General features: G+C 39.4%; 1 protein-coding gene across 1 annotated transcript in view; it reads right to left on the reverse strand.

The window, feature by feature from the left end:
- Nucleotides 1-5,625: 5,625 nt before the first annotated feature.
- LOC115862617 (zinc finger protein 383) overlaps nucleotides 5,626-17,663 on the reverse strand; it is a 42,287-nt gene continuing 30,249 nt past the window's right edge. The window contains exon 8 of the mRNA XM_070044200.1: nucleotides 5,626-14,413. Within this exon, the coding sequence (XP_069900301.1) occupies nucleotides 13,602-14,413 (812 nt within the window). The 3' untranslated portion in view covers nucleotides 5,626-13,601. The remainder of the gene's footprint in view (nucleotides 14,414-17,663) is intronic.

Raw genomic sequence — 17,663 nt, forward strand, 5'->3', positions numbered from 1 at the left:
TCATTCTTATATCTGCATCTTTAGTGTCCTTGAATTATATACAAGAATTGTGACTTCTATGATTAAAAATAAATGCGTATGACAAGGATTCAATAAAGGATAGGCACTAATAAACTGTACTCCATACTTACTGGGGTGAGGTCTTTAAAGCTGCTACTACAGTAAGAAAAAAGAAAAAGAAAAGGCAGAGAAACTGCATTGGCCAACAAGATGCTAAAATCTACCTAAGTCAGTTATTCAGCACACACACACTAAATGGATGTATAAAATGGTCAACACAGTCTCCTTGAATATAACCCCTTATTAATAGGTCCGTGGAGTAAGAGATGGTGTTCTACGGAGTCAGGGATGGGAGAATATGCATTATCAGTGATGGGGTGTCTGTGAAATCAGTGAAGGGGCTACGTGAAGGCCAGACCTGTGGGGTTATTGATCAGGATCTGTGTGTCAGTGATGGGGATTGTGTAAGGTCAGTGAGTCAGTATGTGTTCGGGGTCTGGCCAAGTGCACCGATACCACCCACCACTGGGTGCGGTCTGGAAGGACAGTGACACCTCGGAGTGAAGGGCGGGGTTGGTGGTGGTTTTTCAGAGACGGCAGACATCCGAACACCGGAGGCTTTTAGGAAGCAGTTTTTGTCTGGGTCGCATCAGGGTCCAATGGGAGACCTGGTGGGAGGTACTGCCGGGCTGTAAATAACTGGTGAAGGCGGGGCCTCTCAACAACAAAGGAGCCAATTGGAGGCCTGGGATGCTAGGCCATTGCTGTGAGTGACCGGCAGGGACAAGCCCTCCCCAAAACAGAGGGCCCCTAGGAAAGAAATCTGTGAACCAGCGGACACTGAGACATTGCTATGGGAACAAAGGGCCTTTCAGGTCCAGGATCAGATCCTCTCTCTGACGATTTCTCTTTGTCTAACTGGCGAACTTTCGTCCAGTGCGTCCCCATGAGGGTCCAGTGTGCCGTCTCCCGCCGTTTTCTCTAATCTGGGGGCTATGTGTTTTCCTACGTCACTGCGCGAGTCTCACTCGTCTCCTACCCCAGGCATTTGCCGCGTGTTGCTAGACATGCCCTCTCTCGCTCTACCCAAGAGAGCAGTTGGGATTTGGGGGAACGGGGCAGGTGCGGGGTAGCTATGGCGGGGTGGGGTTGGGGGAGGGGAAGAGAACAGAGTCCTTTACCACACCGTAGCCCACTTAGATTCCCCTGTCTGTGACAGGAGAATCATCTTTTCGCAGGGTTTTAAATCTGAGGCACTTGGGGAGAGGGCAGAGTTGCAGCATGGCAAAGTTGGGGATTGGAACGGTGGGAGATGTGTCGATGTGAGTCGGTATCATTATTCCTGGCACCCTATATTTGCCTGCTCAGGTTTCCCAGTCTGTACCAGGTGCACCGCTGACCCGCAGGGCTCTGAGGGGAAGTCAGTCCCAAGTCTCTGCTCCCCTGGGCTGGACTGGAATTTGGTCCCAGAGGCTTCAATCTCAACGTACACATCCTGGGTGGAGGGGATAGTGTCTTTCGACTTTTAAATATTCAGTTTTTGCATAGTTACATTTATCAGTCTCTTCCTTTATGGATCCTGGGTTCTGTTTCTTATATGCAAAGATATCCTCGTGCTTAGATTTTAAAAAAAAACTTTATGTTCACCTAATTCTGTTATAGTTTTGATTTTTTAATTTCCCTTGGAATTTATTTTGGGGTACGGTGTAAGGTAGAGATGTAACTATTTTTTTCCCAGATGGATAAACAATTGTCCAAACACCATTTACTGAAGAGTCATCTTTTCCCCCTCTCTTCCATGTTTGTTACTGTCCCAATAACACAATGAAGTTCTGCAGACTTTCTGACTTCTGACAGGGCAAGTCCTTCCATTATGTAATTATCTTCCAAAACTTTTCTGGCTCTTCTGGCCCATTTTGTCTTGCAAATGAGTATCAGGATGGGCTACTCAAATTCTACTAAAGAAACGATGCTGGGATTCTGATTGAAATGGCCTAGAATTTATAGAATATTTTAGAAAGAACTGACATTTTAACATTAAATCTCCTATTGGGAATTCTGGTATCTGTTTCCTTTTATTCAAGTCTTCTATGTCTTTCAGTAAAATCTTATACTTTTATTCAAGTAGATCTTCCATAATTCTTTTTAGACCTATTCTGAAGCTTTATTCTAAGACCTATTCTTAGAACTATCCTAAGTTTTTATTTAGTTTTATAATGATATATATTGTGATTATTACATTTTCTAAGTAATTGTTACCTGTGTGTATTTTTTAGTGTTGCATGTGGGGTCTAGTTCCCTGACCAGGGATTGAACTGGACCCCCTGCTTTGGGAGCTCATAGTCTTAGCTGCTGGACCACCAGAGAAGTCCCTAGTGTTGATCTTATTTGTTTTAAGAATATAAAACATATATAGAAATAGTTTCGTTTTGTGTATATAGATTATACATATTGTTTTATATCTGGTTTGATTAGTTAACATTATCTCTTGGGAATTTTTCCATCTTGGTATATATAGATATTATATTTCTGGTTTCTTTTAAGCTGCATATTGTTTCATAGTAAAAATGAGCCATGGGATTGGCTGGGCCTCTGCCGTGGTAGGTAGCTCCGAGAGGTAGGGAGGTAGGTGGGCCGCATCGCGCCGCCTCCACCTCCAGTCGGTAGCTTTGCCTCCCTCTCCTGTTCTGCCGCGGGCCCACGATGCCGCAGTACCAGACCTGGGAGGGTTTCAGTCGCGCAGTGGAGAAGCTCTACCTCGCAGACCCTACGAAGGCACGTGTGGTTCTCAAATATAGGCATTCTGATGGGAGTTTGTATATTAAAGTAACAGATGATTTAGTTTGGTGTATAGAACAGGCCAAGCTCAAGATGTAAAGAAGATTGAGAAATTCCACAGTCAACTAATGCAACTTATGGTGGCCAAGGAATCCACAGTGTTGCCATGGAAACGGACTGAATGGTTTGAAATGAAGACTGTCATGTTCTTAGGAAGTAGATATCTTTTGAATTTGAGAAAGTGTTGGGACAGAAAATACTTTATGTAACTAAGTGGGCTATTCAGAAGCCAAGAGATCATTTTTTGTACTTTGTTTTTAATGTTTACTTTAGAGAGCTAGGAATGTAAATGCTTTCAGTTAGAAAACCTTTATTTTTGGAAATGGAACAAGGAATGCCTCTATCTTGGAAACTATTTGCAGATCGTTTGATGTTAGGCAAAATAAATAATTACTCTCTGGTAAGTTCGTATCAGTAATTTGAAAATGAGCTATCAAGAAAAGCCAATTCTTCCTTAAATTTAATTAATCTGTCTTTAAAATAAAAGTAACCATTTTGATATATTTCTTTTGGAGCATGAATTGTGTGCTGTTGATGATCAGCAAATATAAAATACGGTAACTGGAATTAACTGTGCACAGCAGTATAGCTGATTATATATGGTAGTGTAGTCTCAATTATATCTAAAAATAACTATGAAAACAAGTATGCTTTACCTTAAACTTTACAAATTAAACTACATATTTTGTTGTTGTTGTTTTTTAACATCTTTATTGGAGTGTAGTTGCTTTGCAATGGTGTGTTGGTTTCTGCTGTATGGCAAGGTGAATCATCTATACATAAACATGTGGCCCCGTATCTCCTCCCTCTTGCATCTCCCTCCCACCCTCCCTATCCCACCCCTCTGGGTGGACACAGAGCACCAAGCTGATCTCCCTGTGCTATGCGGCTGCTTCCCACTAACTATCTATTTTACGTTTGGTAGTGTATGTGTGTCCATGCCACTCTCTCACTTTGTCCTAGCTTGCCCTTCCCCCTCCCCGTGTCCTCAGGTCCATTCTCTACGTCTGTGTCTTTGTTCCTGTCCTGCCCCTGGGTTCTTCAGAACCTTTTTTTTTTTTTAAGATTCCATAAACTGTATTTTTAAATACAAGAGATTCATAGTATCATTAACTTGTTGAGCAAAGACTTAACTTTGAATCTAATTTTCAGTGCTCAGAAACATCTGCCTTTACTTTAAATGCATGAACAGAACACTCACTAATGGACTGAAACCACCATATTACAGAAATATCTGCCACCTATATTTTCTCAGAAGGGCTAAGGATCATTTGAACTGTTAAATTTTTGCATACCTCTATGACACCCCAACCCATTTCTCTCATTACTTAACCAAGGTGTTAAGCATGACTGTCACAACTGTTCTCCATTAAACCAGAAGTATGATATTATTTGATATTTATCTTATATTTGTAACCTGAATTTTATCACCTAAGTATAATGTTCACATGTTGATACCTATATTAAAATATTTTTTGTTAGGAAAAAAAAATGAGCCATGGTTATTTACCCATTCCTGTACTGGTGGATATTTAAATTATTTTCAATGCTTTGTTTTCACTAAAAACACTGTACTGAGCATTTGTTCTAGGTGGAATTGCTCACTGAAGAGTCTGTGAATTTCAGCTTTTAATGGGCACTGAGACTGTCTGGATAAATGTTCTTTCCCAGAAGCCACCCATGAGGGTGCCTTTTTCTACCACAGCTGCCAACACATGACCACTCAGAACCATTTGTGGCCCCTTGGACCATTAGTCTGCAGCTTCAGGGTATAGACTATGTTTTCCTCCCCTTCTTCTTGGCTGCTCTTTCCTTTTAGAATTTCTATGAGATGAGAATACAATAGACCTTCAGATTCCTCCATGACCTTCAGCTGTTGCTTCATACTTGCCATTTGCACTGCATCCTGGCAAATTCCTCAGATCTATCTTCCTGTTTAAAATGTCCAACTTAAACTGTATTTATTCTTCCATCCAGCCCACTTACTATACTGTTTTTATTTCAGTGATTTCACTTTTTATTTCCAAGTTATTTTGCTGATCAGTTTTAAAGAAGTAATAACCTCTCACATCTCTCTGAGTAATTAGACTCATTCTAACATTCTGCCCTATTTGCTTTATTAGCCCTATCCCCTGGTTCTATAATTGTTTAACTTTTTGACTACAAGCTACCCTGAATGTTGCAAAAATAGTACAGAGAGTTTCTGTGTGTTAACACCTTCCCCCAAATGTTAACATCAGAAATAATTATAGCACAATTATCAAAACCAAAAAATTAACATTATACAATACGAAGTGGTTTTCTCCTAATAGGATATTTATACTTAACATATCTGTGTGCTTATGATTTAAACTCACTACTCCCTTCATTTTCAAGGATCCTATCTATTTTGTTTTCCTCTTCTTTTCTTTCCTGCCTTTGGTTCTACTCATTTGTTTAGTTTTTTTCTCCTCTAGTGGTAAAGAATTTTAATTTCCTTTTGCCCTATTTATTTATTTATTTATTTATTAACATCTTTCTTGGAGGATAATTGCATTACAGTGGTCTGTTAGTTTCTGCTTTATAACAAAGTGAATCACCTATGCCATATTTAATATTATTCCTTGCTTTCTATTTGTTTGATATTTTAATATTGCTGTACCTGAATCTTTTAACATCTTCCTGTGATATCTTTTTTAAAAATCCCTGTATTTGCAACCTGTACAAGTCTGTTTTAGTTGTTCCTTAAAAACAGCATGTAGCTCAAAATTTCTTTTCCAATCTTAGAATCTTTGTCTTTCCATCCAATAACTCAACACATTATTTTATTGAATTAATAATAATAGTAACATTAATTTGAACAATTATGATGTGCCAGGCCTATGTGTAGTATTTTACATTGGTTATAACAATGGATTATACCATTTCATCCTAAGAAATGTACAATTATTCATATTTTTTAGATGTGAAAAGTAAGACCAGAAAAGGTACTAGAAAGCTTTGCCCAATGTTACACAGAAAGTGGAAAGCAAGAATTTGTACCCACAAAGACTGGCTTCCAAGTCCACAAACTTAGTCACTGTGGTATATTGCTACTTTTGGACTCATTTTTTTAAAATTCTGCTTTTCTTTTTCCCTATGCCTTCAGGCATTTTTCATCAGTTTTCTTCCTCCATTTATTTAATTCTATATGGAAAAGTCAGTATTCCCCCTCAAGCTACATCCTCCGACCCAGTTCAAATATTGAATATTGGGCTTCCCTGGTGGCGCAGTGGTTAAGAATGTGCCTGCCAATGCAGGGGACATGGGTTTGAGCCTTGGTCCGGGAAGATCCCACATGCCAAGGAGCAACTAAGCCCATGCATGTGCCACAACTACTGAGCCTGCGCTCTAGAGCCCGTGAGCCACAACTACTGAGCCCGAGTGCCACGACTACCAAAGCTCGCGTGCCTAAAGCCTGTGCTCCGCAACAAGAGAAGCCACCACAATGAGAAGCCCATGCACAATAAAGAGTAGTCCCCGCTCACAACTAGAGAAAAACCCATGCACAGCAACAAAGACCCAACACAGCCATAAATAAATAAATAAATAAATAAATAAATAAATAAAATGAATAAAAAGAAAGTACAGTTCATCCACCGGGGAAGGTGGGAAGGAAATTAATAGAAACTGTCCCTGGAAAAGCTCAGACAGACAAAGACTTTCTAGACAAAGACCTAATAGGCAAAGACTTTAAATCAATTATTTTATATATGTTCAAAGAGTGAAAGGAAACCACAAGAACAATGTTTCACCAAATAGAAAATATCAATAAAGAAAAAGAATTTACAAAAATGAACTACATGGAAATTCTGGAGCAGAAAAGTACAATAATTGGTATGAAAAATTCACTAGAAGATTCAATAGCAGATTTGAACAGGCAGAAGAAACAATTGACAAACTTGAAGATAAATCAAATGAAATTATCCAGTCTGAGGAGCAAAAAGAAAAAGAAAAAGAAAAAGAAAAATGAATAAGAGAACTATGGGACGTTTTCAAGCATACAAACATACATAAAATGGTAGTCTCAAACTGGGTAGGGGAGAGGAAGAAAGAATATTTGAAAGTAATGGCCAAAAACTTTCCAAATTTGATGAAAAACATGGATCTATACATCTAAGAAGCTCAAGAAACTCGAAATAGGACAAATTGAAAAAGATTCACAGGCAGACACGTTATAATCAAATTGTTGAAAGCCAAAGATAAAGAGAGAATACTTAAAGCAGTAAGAGAGAAGCCATTCATCATGTATACAGAATCATTAACAAAATTAACAGCTGATTTCTCATTAGAAACCATGAAGGCCAGAGGCAATAAGATGACATATTCAAACTGCTGAAAAAGAAAAACCAAAATTGTCAGTCAAGATTTCTATAACCAGTTAAACTATCCATCAGAAATAAAGAAGAAATTAAGATGGTCCCAGATGAAAGTTCATCAGTATTGACCTGCCCTTCAGGGAATGCTAAAGAGAACCCCTCAGGCTGAAACAAAATGACACTAGACAATAACCCAAATCCACATGAAGAAATAAAGAATGCCAGTAAAATAACTACATAGGTAAATACAGAAGTCAGTATTAGTGTATATGTGGTCTATAACTCATTTTGACCCCTATATGAATTAAAAGACAACTGCGTGGGGACTTCCCTGGTGGTTCAGTGGTTAAGACTCCATGCTCCCAACACAGGGGGCCTGGGTTCAATCCCTGGTCAGGGAACTAGATCCTGCATGCTGTAACTAAGAGCTCACATGCCGCAACTGAAGATCCCACATGCTGCAACAAAGGTCCCACACGCAGCAACAAGGATCCCATGTGCCACAACTAAGACCTGGCACAGCCAAATAAATAAATAACTAGTTTTTTAAAAAGCCAAATGCATGAAAAAATAATTATAAATCTATATTGATGGGCACACCTGTAAAAAGATGTAATTTGTGACAATAATAAAAAGAGGGCATAGAGCTGTACAGGAGCAGAGTTTTTGTATACTACCGAGGCAAAGTTGGTATTAATTCAAACTAGATTGTTATAAGTTTAAAATGTCAATTGTAGGGAATTCCCTGGTGGTCCAGTGGTTAGGACTCAGCACTTTCACTGCTGGGGCCCAGGTTCAACCATAGCTGGGGAACTAAGAGCCCGCAAGCCACACTGCACGGCCAAAAAATAATAATAATAAATAAAATAAAATGTCAATTGTAATCCCAAGAAATCACTAAGAAAAAAATATATATATATACAGAAAGAGAAATGAAGAGGGAATCAGAATGGTACACTACAAAAAAACTCGATTAAAAATAAAAAATGGCAATAATGAAGGAATTTGAGGAACAAAACATGTATACATATGAAACAAATAGCAAATTGGCAGAAGTCCTGTCTTATCAGTAATTATTTAAATGAAAACAGATTAAACTCTCTAATTAAAAGGCAGAGATTGGCAGACAAGATTTTTTAAAAGATCTAATTATATGCTGTCTACAAAAGACTCACTTTAGATGCAAAGACAGTTTCAAAGTGAAAAGATGGAAAAAGACATTTTATGCAATTAATAATTCAAAGAGTTTTGGAATTGTTATAATATTAGACAAAATAGACTTTAAACCAGAAAACATTACAAAAGACAAGGACATTATATATTAACTAAAGTGTCAACCTATCAAAAGATATAACAATTGCAAACATACATGCAACTAACAACAGAGCCCCAAAATATATGAAGTAAAACTGACAAGATTGAAAGGAGAAATAGTTCAATAATAATGGCTTAAGACTTCAATACCCCACATCCTTTAATGGACACACGAGATAGAAGATCAACAAGGAAATAGAAGAATTGAATAACACTATAAACCAACTAGACTGAACAGACATATATAAAACACTCCATCCAACATCAGAATAAACAGTTTTCTCAAGTGTACATGAAATATTCTTCAGGACAGACAATACCTTATATCACAAAACAAGCTTCAATAAATGTATAAACTCTGAAACCATACATAGTATCTTCTCTGACCAAAATGGAATGAAATTAGAAATCAACAGCAGAAGGAAATATGAATATTCACAATACATGGAAATTAATTCACATTCTTAATCAAAGAAAAAAATCACAACAAATTTAGAAAATACTTTGAGATAAATGAAGACAAAAACACAACACACTAAAATTTATGGGCTACAGCTAATGCAGTACTCAGAGGGAAATTCATACCTATAAACTGCTACATTAAAAGGAAGAAAAATTTCGAATCAATAACCTAACCTTCCACCTTAAGGAACTAGAAAAAGAAGAGCAAAGAAATGTAAAGTAGGAAGCAGAAGGAAGGCAATGATAAATATTAGAAAGGATATAAACAAAAAATAGAAAAACAGTAGAGAATCAACAAAATCAAAAGTTAGTTCCTTGAAAATATCAACAAAATTGGTAATCACAGACTAAGAAAAAAAGGGAGAAGATTCAAGTTACTAATATCATGAATGAAAGAGGAGACATTACTACTGAACTTACAGAAATAAAAAGGATTATAAAATAATATTATGAACAATTTTATGGTAACAAATTAGATGACCTAGATGAAATGGGAAAATTCCTAGAAACACACAAACTATCAAAACCTATTCAAGAGAAGTATGCCTTTCTATGACAAGAGATTGAATCAGTAAACAAATAACTTCTGTTATGGACTAAACGTTTGTATCTCCCACAAAATTAATATTGAAGCCCTAACCTCCAACATGATGGATGATATTTGGATGTGGAGTCTTTGGGAGATAATTAGGTTTAGATGAAGTCATGATGGCAGGGTGCCCATGATTGGACTAGTTAGAAGAAGAAACCAGAGAGTGCACCCTGTCTCTCCCTCTCTCTCTCTCTCTGTCTCTCTTCTCTGCCATGTGAGGATACAGCAAGAACAGACACCATATCTGCTGGCCCCTTGATCTTGGACTCCCCAGCTTCCAGAACTGTGAGAAGTAAATGTTTTTTGTTTAAGCCACCCAGTTTATGGTATTTTGTTATAGCACCTTGAATTGACTGAGACAACTTCTAACAAAGAAAAGTTAAGAATCAGATGGCTTCGCCAGTGAATTCTACCAAACATTTAAAGAAAAATTAACAATACTTCTCAAATTTTCCCCTCAAAAAGATAAGGAGGGAACACTTCCTAACTCATTCTATGAGGCCAATATTACCCTCATATCAAAGCCACTTATATACATCACAGAAGAGAAAAACTACAGACCAATATTGTTTATGAATATAGATGCAAAAATCCTCAACAAAATACTAGCAAATTGAATCAAGCAGCTTATTAAAAGAATTACTGTATGCACCATGACTAAATGGAATGTATCCCAGAAATGCAAGGCTGGTTCAATACTGGAAAATCCATTAATGGAATACATTATATTAACAGAATGAAGGAAAAAGGGCATGTATGGAAATACCTATAACTAATATCACACTTAATGGTGAAAGCTTTCCCTTCTAAGACAAGAAACAATACAAGAATATCTGCTCTCAACAGGTCTCTTAAACATTGTCCTGGAAGTTCTAGCCAGGGCAATTGGGCAAGAAAAAGAAATAAATGGTATCCAAATTGAAAAGGAAAAAATAAAACTATCTATTCACAGATAATATGATCTTATAGAAAACTCTAAAGAATCCACTAAAAAACCATTAGAGCTAATAAACGAGTTCAGCAAAATTGCAGGATACAAAATTGATATACAAAACTGAGTTGTATTTCCATACACCAGCAATGAACCCAAAAATGAAATTAAGAAAACAATTCCATTTACAATAACATTAATAAGGTACTTAAGAATAAGTTGAACTAATGAGGTATAAGACTTGTACACTGAAAACTACAACACATATTGTTGAAAGAAATTAAAGAAAACCAAATAAACAGAAAAGCATCCTGTGTTCATGGACTGGAAGACTTAATGTTGGTAAGATGGCAATACTCCCCAAAGTTACTGCAGAGTCAGTGCAATCCATATCATAATCCCAATAGCCTTTTTTGAAGAAATGGACAAGCTGACTCTAAAAGTCATATTGTTATTGCAAAGGAATGACCAAAAATATCTTTTTTCTTGAAGAACAAAATTGGAGGACTCACATTTCTTGTTTTCAAAACTTACTACAATGTTACAGTAATCAAACCAGTATGGTACTGGCACAAAGACAGACATATAGATCAATGGAATTGATGTTGATTTTTTTTTTTTTGGCCATGGTGTATGGCAGGCAGGATCCTAGTTCCCTGACCAGGGATTGAACCTGGCCCCTGCTGTGGAAGTGCAGAGTCCCAACCACTGGACTGCCAGGTAAGTCCCAGCTTAGTGGAATTGACTTTAGAGTCCAGAAATAAACCCATACATATGGTCAACTGATTTTCAGGAAGGGTTCAAGACTAGTCAATGGGGAAAGAATAGTCTTTTCAACAAATGGTGCTGGGACAATTGGGTATCAACATGGAAAAGAACTAATATGGACTTCTACCTCATACTATATACAAAAATTGATTCAAAATGGATCAAACGTAAATGTAGGAGCTAAAACTATAAAACTCTTAAAAGGAAAAATAGGTATAACTTTTTGTGACTTTGCATTATGTAACTATTTCTTAAATATGACAGCAAAAGCACAAGCATCAAGAGAAAAGAATAAATTGGACTTCATCAAAATTAAAAACTTTTACACATCAAAGGACACCAACAAGAAAACGAAAACACAATCCAAAGAATGGGACAAAATCTTTGCAAATAATATATTCATAAGGGCCTGGGATTATATAAATAACTATTGCAACTCAAACACAAGAAGATAAACAATCCAATTTAAAAATGGGCAAAGCACTTGAATATACATTTCTCTAAAGAAGATATACAAATGGCCAGTAAACACATAAAGAGAAGTTCAACATCATTAGTAATTAGGGAAACGTAAATCAAAATCACAGTAAGATACCACTTCACAGCCACTAGCATGGCTATGATTAAAAACAAAATAAACAAACAAACAAAATATGGGAAATGACAAGTGTTGCTGAGGATGTGGAGCAAGTGGGACCCAAATACATTGCTGATGGCAAGATTAAATGGATCTGTGGAAAACAATTCAGCAGTTCCTCAAACAGTAAAACAGAATGATCATATGACCCACTAATTCCACTCCTCCATATATACCCAAAAGAATTAAAAGCATATGCTCAATGAAAAACTCGTATATGAATGTTTATGGTAGCATTATTCATAAAACCCCAAAACTGGAAAAAATCCGAATGTCCGTCAACTTAAAAATGGATTTTAAAATGTTGTATATCCATACAATGAAATATTGTTTGGCCATAAAAAGAATGAAGTACTAATACATGCTACAACATAAATGAACCTTGAAAACATTATGCTAAGTGAAAGAAGCCAGACATAAAAGGGCACATATTGTCTGACTCCTTTTATATGAAGTGTCCAGAATAGGCAAATCTATAGCAACAGAAAGTACATTAGTGGTTGCCAGAGGCTGGGGGAGGCAGAGAATGAAAAGTGACTGCTTAATAGTAATGGGGTTTCTTTCTGGCCTGATGAAAATATTCTAGAATCAGACAGTGGTGATGATTGTACAACATTGTGAATATATTAAAAACTATTGAATACTATACTCTGAAATGGTTAAAATGGTGAATTTTGTTTTCTGAATTTTACCTTAATAAAAAAAATTTTTAAACAGAGTGATTCTTTGGAAAAACATTTTAAACAAATCTTTATTTTTTGAAGGTATAAAGATGACACAATATCCTAGTCTAGGATTTACTTTAAAATACTTCAGGACTGTGTGTGAGGGAGCAGGGTGGAATAGAATAAACAAAATTCATCATGAATTGATTACTGAAGCTAGATGATGGGGACATGAGTGTTTGTTACACTGTTCCATTTCTGTATTTGTTTGAAATTTTCCAAGTACGTGTAAAAATCCAATGTACAAGACAATTAAGCCCAGTTTTTTACAAGTTTTAAAATACCCATCAAGGGACTTTCCTGGTGGTCCAGTGGTTAAAACTTTGCCTTCCAATGCAGGGGGTGCAGGTTCAATCCCTGGTTGGGGAACTAAGATCCCACATGTCTCGTGGCCAAAAAACCAAAACATAAAACAGAAGCAATATTGTAATAAATTCAATAAAGACTTTTAAAAAAATGGTCCACATCGAAAAAAATCTTAAAAAATAAATAATTAAAAAAATACCCCATCAATTCTACTCCAAAGTATATACCCAAGAGAAATTAAAGTATATGTCCACACAAAGATGGGTACCAATATGCTCACAGCAGCTTTATTCATAACGAACAAAACCTGGAAAACCTGGAAATAACCCAAATGTAAACGTCCATCAACAGGTGAATGGACAAACTGTGGTTCATTCAAATAATGGAATACTACTCAGTAATAAAATGAATGAACCTCTGAATACATGCAACAACATGGATGCAGACATTGAGTGAATAAAGTTCTATATGAAAGATTACATATTGTGTAATTCCACTTATATGATATTCTATAACTTGCAAAATCAATCTATGGTTTTAGAAGTCAGGATAGCAACTCCCTTTGTGGGGTAGTGAGTGGAAAGAAGCATGCAGAGGTCTTTTGGGAGGGCTGAAAATGTTCTATTTCTCCATCTAAGTGCTGTTGATCTGTCCTCTTTTCTGTATAAATACTAATAAATGCCATACATCATTAAGCCTGATCCATGTTGGGCACCTCGGCACCCATGCCCTGGCACTCTCCCTGGCTGTGGAAGGCACCTGCATGTGCAGAGCCCAATCCTGGAAGCCTCTCCCTACAGTGCACTTTCTGGTGCGTCTGCAGGTGGACTCTCTGACTGAAGCCCTTCCCACACACAGCACAGGGGTAGGGCTTCTCCCCTGTGTGCACCCTCTGGTGCCTCTTGAGGGCCGAGCGATGCCTGAAGTCCCCCCCACAAGCCTCACACCTGTAGGGCCGCTCTCCCGTGTGGACCCTCTGGTGGATACCCAGGTCCTTGCTCCAGCTGAAGCACTTCCCACAGGCCTCGCACCGGAATGGCCTTTCCCCAGTGTGAACACGCTGGTGCAGGTAGAGGCTGGCTCTCTGGCTGAAGCCCCGGCCACATGTGTCACACACATAGGCCTTGTCTCCTGCGTGGTCCTGCTGGTGTCGTGCCAGCGTAGAGCGTGAGGTGAAGCCCCGGTCACATACCTTACAGGCATGGGGCTTCCTTCCTGTGTGGACACTCTGGTGGATCTGCAGGGCTGCCCTGCGGCTGAAGTCCTTGCCACAGTCAGAGCACCTGAAGGGTTTCTCACCTGTGTGGATGCGCTGGTGGATAGAGAGGTTGGAGCTGCGGCTGAAGTCCTTCCCACACACACCACATCTGTAGGGCTTCTCGCCTGTGTGTATTCGCCGATGGATGGACAGGTTGGAGCTACGGCTGAAGTCCTTCCCACATTCCTCACATGTGTGAGGTTTCTTTCCCATGTGGTCCTTCCTGTGCCTTCTCAGAGCAAATTCTGAGTTGAAGACTCTGGAACACTCCATGCAGCGGCAGGGCTTGCCTCCTGGAAGGAGCACAGGAAGGTTAAGGTCTGTTGTCCTTTCACTGAAGGCTCTTCCACCCCCGTCATATGGAGAGGGCTTCTCTTCCTTACGGGTTCACGGGTGAATTAGAAGGTTTCTGAGCTGGCTGAAGTCTTGGCCACACTGGGGATAGCTATAGGATTTTTCTCCTGGAGAAACTGGCCAAGAGAGAATCCCATCATTCTCATCCCTGACTCCTGGGACAAAGAAAATTAGATGACGAAAGTGAGCAGAGGTTTTGTCTGAGGCTGCACGGTACTCCTGGACATACTTCGGCAGTACTGGTAAAGCAAAGAAGCTTCACTGAGTGAAGAAGCGTTGCTGCTGGTCTCTGTCCTCCTGACATTAGGTTTTTCATTTTTGCTTCAAGGGGAATGGGACGATACTGGGGACCTTTTCCTTAGTCAAGGAAACTAAATGTTACTAGAAACACCAAGTCAAATTCTATGAGCTACAAATGGGTTAATGTTGTCAAAGTATGATTATCAAAAAGTTAAAAATATAACTTTCATACAATTATGGAGTGAACAACTGTCAAAATTTTAATGAGGAACTAAGAAAATGGTAATGCTGGTTCCAAGTGAATTTGAGGAGCTTGGGCATTTAATGCTTTCATAAAAAAAGATATGTGGGGGGACCTTCAAGATGGCGGAGGAGTAAGACGTGGAGATCACCTTCCTCTCCACAAATACATCAAAAATACATCTACATATGGAACAACTCCTACAAAACACCTACTGAACACTGGCAGAAGACCTCAGGCTTCCCAAAAGGCAAGAAAATCCTCATGTACCCGGGCAGGCCAAAAGAAAAAAAGCAAAACCAGAGACAAAAGAATAGGGATGGGACCTGCACCTCTGGAAGGGAGCTGTGAAGGAGGAAAAGTTTCCACACACTAGGAAGCCCCTTCACTGGTGGAGATGGGGGATGGGCATGGGGGGGAACCTTCGGAGCCACAGAGGAGAGCGCACCAACAGGTGTGTAGAGGGCAAAGCAGAGAGATTCCCGCACAGAGGATTGGTTCCGAAAAGCACTCACCAGCCCAAGAGGCTTGTCTGCTCACCCACTGGGGCAGGTGGGGGCTGGGAACTGAGGCTCAGGCTTCAGAGGTCAGACCCCAGGGAGAGGACTGGGGTTGGCTGCGTGAACACAGCCTGAAGGGGGCTAGTGTGCCACAGCTAGCTGGGAGGGGGTCCGGGAAAAACTCTGGACCTGGCTAAGAGGAAAGAAACCATTGTTTCAGGGTGTGCAAGGAGAGGAGATTCCTTCCTTGTCTGCCCACAGAAGGCAGAAAACCGCCTAAACAAGCTCCAGAGACGGGTGCGAGCCGCGGCTAACAGCTCAGACACCAAAGACAGGCATGAAATGCTAACGCTGCTACTGTAGCCACCAAGAATCCTGTGTGCAAGCACAGGTCACTATCCACAACACCCTGGGAGCCTGTGCAGCGCGCCACTGCCAGGCTGCTGCACTGTCAATTCCAATTATAACTACCGTACCTCTCCCTCCCCACCCCTTGCCCCCTGCCCTCCCCCTCCCCAGCATGAGTGAGCCAGAGCCCCCTAATCAGCTGTTGCTTTAACCACAAGCATCCTGTCTGGGCGGGAACAGATGCCTGAGAGCAACCTACACACAGAGGTGGGGCCAAAACCAAAGCTGAACCCCAGGAGCTGTGCAAACAAAGAAGAGAAAGGGAAATTTCTCTGTGCAGCCTCAGAAGCAGTGGATTAAATCCCCACAGTCAACTTGAGGTACCCTGCATCTGTGGAATACCTGAATAGACAGCAAATCAACCGAAACTTGAGGCGGCAGACTTTGGGAGCAACTGTAGACTTGGGGTTTGCGGTCTGCGACTGACTTGTTTCTGATTTTCACGTTTATCTTAGTACAGTTTTTAGCACTTCTTATAATCGGTGGATTTGTTTACCGGTTTGGCTGCACTCTCTTTTTTTTATTACTCTTTTTATTTTTTAATTTTAATAATTAAAAAAATTAAATATTTTATTTAATTTTCTTTCTTTTTTTCTCCCTTTTCTTCTGAGCCGTGTGGCTGACAGGGTCTTGATGTCCCGGCTGGGTGTCAGGCCTGAGCCTCTGAGGTGGGAGACCCGAGTTCAGAACACTGGACAACCAGAGACCTCCTGGCCCCACATAATATCAATCAGCGAGAGCTCTCCTAGAGATTTCCGTCTCAATGCTAAGACCCAGCTCCACCCAACGGCCAGCAAGCTCCAGTGCTGGATGCCCCATACCAAACAACTAGCAAGACAAGAACACAACCCCACCCATTAGCAGAGAGGCTGCCTAAACTCATACTAAGTTCACAGACACCCCAAAACACACCAGCGGACGCAGCCCTGCCCACCAGAAAGACAAGATACAGCCTCACCCACCAGAACACAAGCACCAGTCCCCTCCACCAGGAAGCCTACACAAGCCACTGAACCAACCTTACCCACTGGGGGCAGACACCAAAAACAACAGGAACTACGAACATGCAGCCTGTGAAAAGGAGACCCCAAACACAGAAAGTTAAGCAAAATGATAAGACAGAGAAATATGCAGCAGATGAAGAAGCAAGGTAAAAACTCACCAGACTGAACAAATGAAGAGGAAATAGGCAGTCTACCTGAAAACGAATTCAGAGTAATGATAGTAAAGATGATCCAAAATCTTGGAAAAAGAATGGAGAAAATATAAGAAACGTTTAACAAGGACCTAGAAGAACTAAAGAGCAAACAAACAATGATGAACAACACAATAAATGAAATTTAAAATTCTCTAGAAGGAATCAATAGCAAAATAACTGAGGCAGAAGAACGGATAAGTGACTTGGAAGATAAAATAGTGGAAATAACTACCGCACAGCAGAATAAAGAAAAAAGAATGAAAAGAATTGAGGATAGTCTCAGAGAAGTCTGAGACAACATTAAATGCACCAATATTCGAATTATAGGGGTCCCAGAAGAAGAAGAGAAAAAGAAAGGGTCTGAGAAAATATTTGAAGAGATTATAGTTGAAAACTTCCCTAACATGGGAAAGGAAATAGTCAATCAAGTCCAGGAAGTGCAGAGACTCCCAAACAGGATAAATCCAAGGAGAAACATGCCAAGACACATATTAATCCAACTGCCAAAAATTAAATACAAAGAAATAATATTAAAAGTAGCAAGGGAAAAGCAA

Source organism: Globicephala melas, chromosome 19, assembly GCF_963455315.2.
Source record: "Globicephala melas chromosome 19, mGloMel1.2, whole genome shotgun sequence".
Taxonomy (NCBI): domain Eukaryota; kingdom Metazoa; phylum Chordata; class Mammalia; order Artiodactyla; family Delphinidae; genus Globicephala; species Globicephala melas.